The sequence below is a fragment of the Balaenoptera borealis genome, assembly GCF_965194805.1.
Source record: "Balaenoptera borealis genome assembly, chromosome: 15".
NCBI lineage: Eukaryota > Metazoa > Chordata > Mammalia > Artiodactyla > Balaenopteridae > Balaenoptera > Balaenoptera borealis.
Window position 1 is genome coordinate 11,233,172 of NC_138871.1, and position 12,865 is coordinate 11,246,036.

The 12,865-nt window shown below is 44.1% G+C and overlaps 1 protein-coding gene across 7 annotated transcripts in view; it reads right to left on the reverse strand.

Annotated features, from left to right (window-relative positions):
• Positions 1–1,693: 1,693 nt before the first annotated feature.
• ANAPC1 (anaphase promoting complex subunit 1) overlaps positions 1,694–12,865 on the reverse strand; it is a 101,130-nt gene continuing 89,958 nt past the window's right edge. For 4 of the 7 annotated variants that reach the window (XM_082357798.1, XM_082357792.1, XM_082357793.1 and 1 more), the window contains 2 exons: positions 11,191–11,325; positions 5,295–5,665 (listed from right to left, as the gene is read on the reverse strand). In XM_082357798.1, coding sequence (XP_082213924.1) covers positions 5,550–5,665; positions 11,191–11,325 — 251 coding nt within the window. In that variant the 3' untranslated portion in view covers positions 5,295–5,549. The other 3 variants (XM_082357796.1, XM_082357794.1, XM_082357795.1) reach the window with 3 other exon arrangements.

Sequence of the window (12,865 nt, forward strand, 5' to 3'; positions counted from 1 at the left end):
AATGCCAACTCCTTTCAGGAAGCAATACAGTTGTTCAATGCTCTCCATCCCATGCAGGTTTAGCATTTTCTTCGAGTCCTCGAAACTTCCAGCAGCAGAGGACCACAGTACTTTTCGGTCTGTGACACCCAGTCTGTGCTGCCCCAGAAGGCCAAGGTGGAAGGAAGCAGCTGGGCTAAGGGTTGGTTCTCTCCTCAGGGTGGCCGCTGAGGGGCAAACCCAGAACCAGCAGGACTGGGCAATGGGCCACACTATGTCCCCATCCACACACCTGTGACTCCGTCCCAGGAAGCCTGACACAAATGGGGCCAACCCCAATGCGTTCCAGTTACTCAGCTAAAAGGTCGCCCATTCTTCCTTTAGTCAGAGAGTCCCCTCAGCATGTTAGGGGAAACCCAAGGCCACTCGGGGGGGTCACTGCTACTGCAGCGCTGAGGCTGGTGCCATTCGGGGGAGCTGGTGCAAGGATTACAGGATTGCAGAGAAATCTGGGGCTTTCAGAGAACAGCTGAGTGTCTGATAATGGAAAAGGCAAGTGAACAGCACTGGGAGCTCAGGGGAGATAACCAAGGGGCTGGAAAGTCCATAAGCAAAGCCCAGGGGAGAACAAGTGGCGGGGACTCGGGACGGGCTGTGTTCACATCTGGGTCATTACATCCCACACAGCATCACAGGGTCTGCTCAGGAACCCAAGCAGAAAGGGTGTTGATAAAGGGAAGCAGATGGAGGGGTTTTTGGAGCAGAGGATGAAGAAGCCCCAACAAACCTCCAGAAACTCCAGGGCGGGGCCCCCGGGCAGAGCTGGTATTAACGCCCTGCTGCCAGGTATGCACCATCTGCCCTCGTGTCCGCCTATAACGGCTTCGCCTCCTCTCCCACCTCCCGGCCCTGCTTGGGCATCTCTCGCTGGTACCTCCCAACAGCACACTCTTACCTGGTCCCATATGGGAAACACAGGTGGAGGCTAAGGAGAGAGGAGGAGGTGGTGAAGACGCCGAGTTGACAGCCAGGCCCCTCACAGGGCACAGGGGATGACCTACAGGTGAACCAGTGCAACACAGTGGGGGTGGAGGGAGGTGACCAGACGGCACCTGCGCCCTCCTCTGGGGACCTGCAGAGATTTCATCGCCTGAGGGCTGGAGCTCCTCTCATCTACATCTTACGGGGCAGGAGACTGCAGCCAGGGATGCTAATTACAGTGGATTTGCTAAGGATTCTTCCTTCAACTCCAGAGTTATACACATTTACCCAAAATATCTTCTTAATCTCTGAAATGGTACAGTAAGCAGAATTAAAATATTCTTGATAAGTGAAAGATATGCACACAAATAAACACGAGTGAAAGAGAAACAAGTGGCACCAACTAGCTTCCAACCACTGTCCCTGTGACGAGTCCCCCAGTAATGTGACTCCTCAGATCAGGATCTGGCACGTCTGGGTTCTGAAAGCACACGGTCCACAGTGTCCCAAGGCCCTGCACCTGCACATAAGACTCAGGATGACGCCACTGACTACGGAGGCAAGGCGAGACACTTCACACCTGAGTACTGGAGTAAAAGCAGTGGAAATTAAGAAAGAACATGTGCTTATTTACAGATTTTCATTGCTTTTATTGAGCTTAGTATAAAATTAATTCTTTTCCTAAATTTCCTACTTCATGTTTTAATGTACCATGGAAGAAATATTTTCAGCTAAAAGAGAAAATTTTTAATTAAGATAGTTGTTGTAATGACCAAGAAAGCAACACACAGGCTAATTCAATTCATCTAATTCCAAGAAATTACACAAAGGCCTTTGTTTTTCCAAAGATGCACAGAGAAAGGAAGAGTCAGTGTGTCTGCTTTTTAAAGGTGTTCATAAACTCTGCCTGGTGCAACGTCCTTGTAACTTACATTTAATCGGCCTCTTCCTGAGGGTCTACTGGACCAGGAAGAAAGGCAGTAATGGACCAGGTTCTCGGGTAGAAACAGCGTGTCTGGGCGCCCAGCCTTGTCTGGGCTGCGATGGGGAGCGGTGCGGACTTGGGCCAGCCACCCCTCCCTGAGCCTCCGGGTCTCAGCTGTAGAACGAGGGGCAGGACCAGATGCCACCTGAGGGAGCTCCTGGTGCAGCTGCCTGATCGATGGGCTCTCCTTGTCTGGGGCCTGAAAGTCCTGCCCTCTGAGCAGCCCCCACTTTCCATCCCAGCCTCACTTTCACTCAAGAACATAAGATGGAGCAAAGCAAGAGGATGGAGAACAGGCAAGTCTTCCTTATCCACAGGCAAAAATCAAGGATGTGGTTTTAGGGGCTCTTCTTTTATCAAAAAAGACTTTGCGGAAGCTTGTGACTGTAATGAGAAGCAACCAATGTATTTTGGAGTAGGGGGAACCTGGCCTTGGAAGCAGGAAAACACAGTCACCTGGGAAGCTTTGGAACCAGCGTGGGTATCTGCCGGGCACAGTAAGTGCTGACAGAGGCCTCCACGTGGAGGAGGTGTTTTTCCGACCTCACCTCTGCTTCCTTCCACTGCTGCTTAAAAACTGCAGACACAGGGGTACGGAGGTGACCAAAGCCTGTCCCCTCCCCCATTGCTTAACTGGAGAGATCTTCATACAGTGAGGCATTTTCCCCAAAATTTGGTCAGTATGAGGATGGGGAACCCAGAAGAGAGGTCCCCAACCCTGTATGAAGGAGGCAACAAAGTCTTCCTGCTTTGGTCTCAGATTGGTCCACGGCCTTCAGTTTCACCCAGTTCCCAACATCCTCTCCCGGCCTGGCCTCCTCCCGTCGCTCAGACTGGGCTTTGGCACGTGCTTCCCTTGGAATCGTCACAAGTCCATTCCTCTGACAATTCCTGCCTCGGCTCCCACAGGCTCTGGCTTCCAGTCCAATGCCGGCTCCCACGCTCGGGCCTGTCTACAGCCCAGCAGGCTCGCCGGCCTCCCACCAAGCGCGTTTGCACACTGACCACCAGGCTGAGAGATGCGAGCCCCCCTCCTTCCTGCCTCCTCTAGGATGTCAGGAGATCCCCTAAGCTGGGACATGCCCCTCTCCGTATGCTGTGAAGTCAGCTGGTTTCTAGACAAAGGGTGAGAAAGTGGCCTTATTCAAGTAAGATTACGCAGCACCAAGGAGAAGTTCTGTGAGGCTTACACCAATGGTGTCCTGCTGCTAAGGCCTGGCGTCTATGCCTCAGAGCTTCCCACAAGTTCATGCCTTCACTCCTTTGGAAGACACTCGAGCGAGGAGCACAGATGCCAGCATCCGTCGGGGAAACAGTAATAACCTGAGTGTGTGTTCCTTTAATCATGTCCTTTAATCATGTCCATCTATGGAGGCAATGACATGCATTTCCATTTCCATCTGTGTGAGCAGAGAAGATGGATGGACAAGTGAGGAATCACACTGTGACAGACATTACCAGTACTCACCAGTGTCTAGTTCTCCCCTTTGTGAAAGAACACTTACAAGGTGGAGCAACTTATTTCGTGCCAACAGGCTGTAGCCAGAAGTGACATGGGCCACTTCTGGGCCAAAACACTCAGAGCTGGATGCGTTTCTCCAGCTCTTCTCTGCCATGGCTGTGAAGAGGCGAAAACGTTCTGGATGGTGAGAGCCATACTCTCAAGATTTTTTGAGAGCCCACAAAGAGGTGGCGTTGACTTCTCTGACGATCCTAACGTGTTTGCTCGGGAGCAGACTGTCCAGACATCATCTGCGCTCCTCGGGAGGCCCAAAATATAAAGGCAGTGCTGTTTCCAGCCCATCTGCAATCTTCCATCCTGCTCTCTCCCTTAGAAAGCCTGATTTTTGCTTTTGTTGACAACATTCCAATGACTGTTCTCCTTCGTACACGAGAGTTCATACGTGTGCAAATAACTCAAGTCATTCTTCAATCAGAGAAAAGCTTAGAAGTTATAAACAATTGAGAGTGAAGACAGCGACAGCTGCCCAATACTGAGTTCTTTATACCCTGATTCAAATGGAATTTCCATCATCTACCATTTTGATTTTTTTCTTTTACTTTTAATTAGAAGAAAAAACTCTTGTAAGTGTGAAGGAAGCACATTTCACCCTCCCAGTCAGCCACCTTGCCTATGCTTCACACGCAGGGGCAAGTCCCGGGGCGGGCACACAGGTGGAACAGTGAAGGTCTGAAGAGAACCACTGATGCCTGCCTTCCGGACGCAAGCCCCCTCTGCAGGAGCAAACACCACGTGGGTTTTTGTCAAACTCTCAATGGAAACATTTGTATTTGCTTTCATTTTTACTTTTAAAGCTAAACCCCACAATTCAGGGTGTGGCAACGTGAAATCACTGGATGGACCTTGCAGCTTCGACCAGTTTACGGTCCCACCGGCCATTTAGGAGGCAGACGGCACATCAGTATCTGGACAGCAGGGAGCCTTCTTCTTCCTGGACTGGAAACCTGAAGCTGCAGACACCTTTATACGAATCCCTTTCCTCAGCATCTGGTCCAGAAACTTGATACAGACGTATGGTTCTCTAAATCCCGGGTGGAAATGAACTTTTTTTTTTTTAAATAAATTTATTTATTTTATTTCATTTATTTTATTTTTGGCTGTGTTGGGTCTTTGTTGCTGTGAGCGGGCTTTTCTCTAGTTGCGGCGAGTGGGGGCTACTCTTCGTTGCGGTGCGCAGGCTTCTCATTGCCGTGGCTTCTCTTGTTGTGGTGCACGGGCTGTAGGTGCGCATGCTTCAGTAGTTGTGGCACACGGGCTCAGTAGTTGTAGTTCGCGGGCTCTAGAGCGCAGGCTGAGTAGTTGTGGCGCACGGGCTTAGTCACTCTGCAGCATGTGGGATCTTCCCGGACCAGGGCTCGAACTCGTGTCCCCTGCATTGGCAGGCAGATTCTTAACCACTGCGCCACCAGGGAAGCCCCTGAACTTTTATTTTAAAATATAATTTCTGAAGACCTCTCTGTAGTGGAAATTTCTTATTTTCTCTATTTAGAGCAGGCTTCATGTTGGGCAATTCTTCATTAGGGTATAAACCTCCTCCTGTTTAAGATGATCGATCATACTATGAGGATGCCTGGCACTGTCACAGGACGTACGAACTTACTTTAGACGAGACTATGGTGATGCCAAAAGCCCTCAGGAAATGCTAAAAGCCCTTCGTTGCTGCACAAAGTAAAACCATATGACAGAGCTTCTTTAAAAACTCTGCATTTCTGAGCATAAAGTCACTTCACCTGAATCACCACAGCTGAAAGATTTCAAAAACTAATATCCATTTCAGCCCCCACTGCTCTACTCTCTGAAACCCCAAACTAAAGTAATCATCAAGAGTTTTGAAAACAAACCAAAAAATTTTATTTACAAAAGTAAAATTTCACTCATTTTTATATTCTTATAATGTTAATGCCAACAGCAACAGAGTCTCTGGGATATTTAAAACCCTTGATTTTAAAATACATTGAGGTTTGTGCAGCTCATATCCCCCCAGTTATATTATAAAACTTATAAAGGTTTCTTTAGCTTTGCTGTTTGGTCACGTTTTTGTGCAGAAGTCACGTTTCAGGGTACGCTTACCACCAGACATGATCACATAAGCATTGGCTGTGGATTCCCAAGAAGCAAAGGAGCCAATCTCAGCAAAGCTCGCACTGGCATCTTCAGCTGTTTGAATTTGAAGAGGAGTTCTGCGAAGCTTGTGTTCCCTAAAGAAATGGAATTGGAGGGAAGGGGTCACATATCTAAATAAATTCAGCCATACATCCTCTTTCAAGGAAGCTTCAGACACATAGTCACATTTCAAGCTGGCGTTCTTCCGTATGAAAACAATTACTGAAAGATAATATTTAAACTATGAATTTCCGTAATGCACTATAGGGTATGATTTGATATAAAATTTTAATTTATCCATTCTGTACTTAGAAACTGACCTGTAACCATATGTGAAACTAGTAATACTGTTTAAATACATATATTACTTAAATATAATTAATAAATGCACCCATCTATCCTCAATTACCATAATCCATGCACTTAATAATTTACCTAAAAAAAAAAAGACATAGGCTCAAAATGAGTAACAGAGAAGTTAATCTAACGCCTCTTCCTCTAACAAGCAATGGTTCCCAACCTTGGTCCAACAGAGGCTGATGTAATTTATGTAGAGTACAGCCTGGGCATCTGGAGCTTTGAAAGCTGCCCAGGGGATTCTGATGTGCAGCCAAGGTCAAGAACCACTGCTCTAAAGGGACGCAGGAAGTGTATTACCTGCAAATTCTATTAAGCATCATCTTCCTCTTTCCCTCCATCCCCACCACATGCCACTGTCCACAGTTCCCTTTCCTCAGCCCCAACATATACACATACATGATCCCGATGAGTCTCTAAGCCACAAGCATCCTAGTAGACATGCTGACAGCAGAGTGTACAGGTGGGTCATATGATCCCATGAAGATGGACAGAGAAGAGTCTCATGATATGAATCGAGTGGCTTTCTGATAAAAGCATAACTAACACAAGAAAGAGTTGTCATGCTGCACAGAATATGAAGAAAGCAACTACTTCTCTTTAGTATTTCCTTTTATTGACTCTGCCAGTAATCTGTGAATTAAATGTGTTTAATAAACCTCAACAGGAATTAAGACAAATTTCCTATTTAATTGTTATACACAGTGTTCCCAAAACCTTGCTAAGACTCAAAGACAGAGAGCAAATACATATGAGCTACGGAAAACATCTCCAGTGTTCTGATACACTGTGGACTCTAACAGACCATTTAGACTTTTTGTTTTTGGCCACAACACGCGGCATGAGGGATCTTAGTTCCCTGACCAAGTGTTGAACCCTCACCCCCTGCAGTGGAAGCACAGAGTCCTAACCACTGGACCACCAGGGAAGTCCCCAGACCATTTAGACTTAATGCGACTATCACTATGGTTAGGTTTAAATGTATCATCTTGCTATTTGTTTTCTATTTTCTCTGTCTGTTCTCTGTTCCCCCTTTTCCTCTTTTCCTCTCTCTTGGACTGAGTACTTTTTATGATTCCACTATAGCTCCTTTATTGCTTATTAGCTCTAACTCTGTTTTCTTATCTTAGTGGTTGCATTATGATTTATAGTATCATCTCTATCACAGATTACCTTCAAGTAAGATTATACCTCTTCACAGGTAGTATAAGAGCCTTATGGCTGTAATTCCATTTCTCCCTGCCCAGCCTCTGAGCTATTATTGTCATACATTTTGCTTTTCAGATTTTACAAACCCCATAGTACATTGCTATTATTTTTATAAGTCAATTATCTTTAAAAAGTATTTTTAAAAGAAACAAACCTTATGTATATATCCATGTAGTTACCATTTCCAATGCTCTTCATTCCTTTGTGTAGATCCATATTTCAATCTGACATTATTTTCCTTCTGCCTCAAGGACTTACTGTAACACTTCCAGTAGTGTGGGTCTGCTGTTGATGAATTCTTTCAGCTTTTGTGTGTCTGAAAAAGGCTTTATTTCATGGTCTTTTTTCTTTTTTTGAAAGATATTTTTGCTGGGTATAAAATTCTAACTAGACAGTGTTTTTCCTCTGAGTCCTTTACAGATGTTACTCCACTAATTTATCACTTGCATTGTTTCCTATGAAAAATATGCTATCACTCTTATTTTTGTTTCTCTGTAACATATCTTTTTCCTCTGGCTGCTTTTAAGACTTTTTATCATTAGTTTTGGGCAATTTGGTTATTATGTGCCTTGGTGCAACTTTCTTCATGTTTCTCAGGCTTGGGATTCATTGAACTTCTTGCATCTGTGGACTTCAGTTTTCATTAAACTTGTAAATTTTCCAGCCATTATTTCTTCAAGTATTTTTTTCTGTCCCTCTCCCCCATTTTTCTCTTCTTCAGGGACTCCAATCTCATGTAAATTGGGTCCTTTAAGTCCCAGAGCTTACTCCATTTTTAATGTTCTGTTCCTTTTTTTTTTTTAATTCTTTTTTTCTTTTTGCATTTCATTTTGGATAGTTTCTAATGCTATGTCTTCAAACTCACTATTTTTTTTTTAATTCTGCAATGTCTAACCTGTTATTAATCCCATTCAGTGTGTTTTTCTCAGAATTATAGTTTTCATCTCTAGAAGTTCAGTTAGATTCTTTTTATACTTCCATATCTCTTAATGTTTTGAAATACAGAATAAGGTTATAAGGAATGGAGTTATAATAACTGTCTTAATGTCCTTGTCTGCTAACTAACATCCATGTCAATTCCAGGTCAGTTGTAATTGATTTCTCACCTCCTTCATTATAGGCTGTTATTTTCCTGTTTCTTTGTATGCCAGACATCATGAATTCTACCTTGGGTGCTGGATATTTTCGTATTTCTGTATTCTTGAGCTTTCAGAATATAGTTATATTACTTGAAAAGCAGTTTGATCCTTTTGTGTCATGCTTTTAAGATTTTTAAGGTGGGCTAAAATATTTTAAGTCTAGGGCTAAATATTTGTTTAGTCTTTTTAGTCTAGGGCTAAATATTTCCCATTGTTGAGGCAAGACCACACTGAGTACAGCCCCTTAAATTGTGAAGTTGTGGGAACAGACACTGTTCCTGAAGCTGTGCAAACTGGTTCTCTCTAATCCAGTAAGACAGTTCTTCCCTCAGCCTTGGGAAACTTCTTCATATGCATGTGCTGATTAGTAAGGACTCTTCTGATATTTGAGGGGGACCCTCTGCAGACATCTGGCATTCTCTCTGTGTAGCTCTCTCCTCTCTGGCACTCTATCATGTAAGCTCTAGCTCCTTTGGCTCCCTGTATTCTCAGCTCCATCACCTCAACTGAAGGAGTCTTCCAGCCTCTTCCTGGGTTCCCTCTCCCTCCTTCACAGTCTGGAAACTCTCAAGGCTGTTAGCTGGGGCGATCGCAGGGCTTATCTCATTTGTTTCTCATCTCTCTGGGATCACTCTTCTTCATTGCCTGATATATGTCTCAAAAGCCATTGTTTAGTATGCAGTGTCCAGTTTTCTTTGTTGTTTTTTCAGCTTGTTTATTTTGTGTTGTTTTGTTTTCTTGTTTCAGGCAGGATAGTAAATCAGATCTCTGTTACTCCATCCTGGATGAAAAAGGAAGCCTATGCTTTAAAATTTTTTCCTCTTTTATTTTTAGCAGCTTGACTATTATGCAACTAGGTGTGGTTTTCTTTGTATTTATCTTGCTCAGGGGTCACTGTAGGTTGATGTCCATCATCCATTTTTCAAAGTTCTTAGCCTCTGTCTCTTTAAATACGGCTTCTATCTCATTTTCTCTCTCCTCATATTCTGGGATCTCAACTACATGCATGTTTGACTTCTTCACTGCGTTCCACATGTCTCTTACTCTCTTTTCTGAATTTTCCATTCATTTTTCTCTCTGTGCTTCAATCTGTTTATTTTCTACACACTTGTCTTCCAGTTCATTTATCTGCTGTGTCTAAAATGTTAATTAATCTACACACTGAATTCTTTTTTCTTTTTTTTTTCTCTCTCTTTTTTTTTTTTTTTGCTGCACCCGCACAGCTTACAGGATCTTAGTTTCCCGACCAGGGATCAAACCTGGGCCCCGGGCAGTGAAAGCATGGAATCCTAAGAACTGAACTGCCAGTGAATTCCCTATATACTGAATTCTTAATTTTAGTTATATTTTTCAGTTTTAGAATTTCCATTTAACTCTGATTCCAGATTTCTGGTGAAATTCTTTATCTTTTCCTCTATTTTCTTGGAAATATTAGTCAGTTATTAGTCATAGTAACTCCAGATACTGGAGTTATGGAAGTCTGATAACTCCAATATCTGGATCACATACAAGTCTGTTTCTTCTACCTTTTATTCCTATTATGGCTTTTAATTTTGATTCAACACTGATACTATGAATTAAAAACTGTAGAAGTTTAAGACATATTTTCTTCCTCCTATACAGGTTAATTTTTCTTCTATCAGGGAGGTAGCATGCAAGCAGATCTCCTCAATTCTGCTCTAGGCTAATTTTAGGTCTGGTCTGTTTCAGTTTTACCCTTCCTGCTAGGGCTTGGCCCTGCTACTGCTTCATGTGAATGGCTGGGATGCTTACTAGAGCCACTCTGCCTTGGCAGGCCTTGAGTACCGCCCTTTGTCTCCTTGGCACTATGCTGTTGTTGAAATCGTTGCCCACGTTTTTAGCCTCCTGGTTTCTGCTAGATTTCGTGAAGTTTTATCCTGCACATGTGCAGGTTAAGATTTGGCAAATGCCTCAAGGGAAGAGTGCATCCAGGTTTTTGAGTTATTATTCCTCTTGTCCCCTCCTATCTTGGATTTTGCTCCTCAAGTTCTAGTCCTGGGCAATCATTAATCCAACCTCTGGCTCCTCTGCCCAGTAGCACTGCTGCTTTTTGCTGGGACTCTCCTTCTTGTAATGAATTGACAAATGCCTCTGGGAGAAAGCCAGAGTAAATATGGAGCTCCTCAAATGAGTCTTTTCTCTCAGGAATTCTTGTCTCTCAATCAAGTCTGGCCACTATGGTTGCCACCAATTCCTTTAAACTTTATGTAGTTTGTCCACTTTTATATTTGCTTTTGTAGGAGAGTCAGTCTAATGCGAGCAATTCCACTGTGGCCATAACTGCAACAGAAGTCTCTAAACAGTGCATTTTTATCTGAGGTTTTCAAAGCAGCTATAAATCAGTAATATCATTAAATTTTAAGTTTAAATGATTAAATGGACAAATTTTGTATCTGATTCCATATTCTGAAAAACACAGTCAGATGCTAAGATTTTAAACTATTATGAAAACATTCAAATGTCAATACATACAAAATTAGGCACCTGTTCATTTCAAAGCTTTATAATATTAGAAATTAATATTATACGTTTAAAAAAAATCCAAACTGAAAACCCAAAAAATACAGAAAAATAACTTTAATAAAAATCAATTAACAGAGTAAAAGAATACGAACATTTAGTTTATTAGTATATACTGGTATCTGAGGCCCTGTGAAGAATCCATCCTCTTCTGAACGTAAATAAAGGATTATGCATGTGTAAAATTCAGATAGTTTGGGTTTGTGTTTTTTTTTTTCTTCCAGAAAAAATTCTCAGCAATAACACCCAAACATGAATGAAGCCAAAAACCTAACCGGAGAAAATAACTCAGTTTAGAAACACCTCCTAACGAGAAACTAAACCCATCAGCGGGTAATACAGGTACTGAAAAGAGGATGTAGATGTGCAAGTACCTTCTAGTCCTATAGACGGCAGGTGCCGCGGGGCTGGCACTGCGTGGTAGACGAGGAAACAGGCCAGCAGGCTCGGCTGCGACTCCTCGCAGGGCTGCCCGTTGAGGTAGGCGTGCACACACCCGTCACCCCCAGCTGTGAGAGAAGCAGACGTGGAACAGAACCAATCGATTACAGAACTGAGAGGCACAAGGACCGCCTTCTTTTTATTATTTTCTCATCAAGAGCTCATTGAGCACTTACCATATACCACCCAGGTCCTGTGCTGGGCATTAAGGCTACTGTGGTAAACCAGACAGAGTGCCCGTCACTGCAGAGTTTAGAGTGCTGCGGGGGACGGAGATACTACATACCTAACGATGTAAACAAATGCTAATCATAAATTATGATGAGTGCCATGAGGGTGCAGTGGTCACCATGGTCGTCTCCCCAAACACCCATTCTACCACCCTTCCCTCCACTGTCACATTTGAGGGGACTGACTGCAGCTCCAGGACTGGATCCTGATTTGTCTTGGCCGGAGGTTCTCAAACTTTAACAGGCATCAGAATCACCTAGAGGACTGATTAAAACACAGATGGGTGGGTCCCCACAATTTCTTGGATGGGGCCAGAAAAACTGCATTTCTAACAGGTTCCCAAGTGATCCCACTGTTGCTGCTCCAGAGACCACACCGTGAGAACCACTGGTCTGGGACAGTCAGGGCAACCCCACTCCCCCGACACAGTGACTGGTTCAAGGACAGGCAGACCTAAGCCATTCGGAGAGACACTCTGCCCCAGGGATTGATCGAGGAATGTGCACGAGTTCCAGTGCAAGCCAGAGACACAGGAGATGCTTGAGAACATGTTTGCTAGAGGCTTCTGGGAAACAAATTCCTCATTCTTATGGCAAAGCTCCTGGAAGCAACTCTATTCTTCCTCTGAGTTGGAGGCAAGGAACTGTTACAGTCAGTTCATTGCCATCAGAAAGAAGTACTCTGAGGATAAAGCCATGGCACAGAGTGTCACTGACGGAGCCTCAGAGAAATGGAGCTGGAGCCACTGGAGCGACAGCCTGCTGTAACTGTGGACTTCCAATTATATAAGTTTATAGGTGTCCTATTGTTGGAGCCAGGCTGAGTCAGGCCTTCTGTTACTTGCAGACAAAGGCATTTTGATACAGAGAAAAAGGTTGAGAGAGAGAAAGAGAGAAATAAAGATGGCAGGAAAGCTGCCTGAGGCAGTGTGGTCTTGGAAGGCCTGTGTGGAAGGGGCATTTAAATGGAGGCTGCAAGAATGAGTATGAGGTGGGCAGGCAAAGAATGAGAGGAAAAAGGTTCTCGGGAGGGGAAGCAGCACATTCAACAGTCCCGTGGTGAGAAAGAACTCCATGCTTTCGGGGAACTGGAAGGGACCAGGGTGCCTGAGTGGAGTTTGTGAGGAGCAAGTGGTATAGAAAGAGGCTGTAGAGGGAGACAGAGGCCCTGCTGGTCATGCGGGGCCTGCTGGCCACATGGTACAGATTTTTTTCACAACTGAATCAGCAGCCTTTGCAAGGTTTTAAGCAGAAGTGTTGGATCTGTTTACTCTTTGAAAGACCGTTGTCAGTTGACTAGAGACAGTGAGAGGGAGATGAGAATGAAAAGCAGGAAGACTTGCAGGAGGCTACAACAGTCGTCCAGGCAAGAAATAAT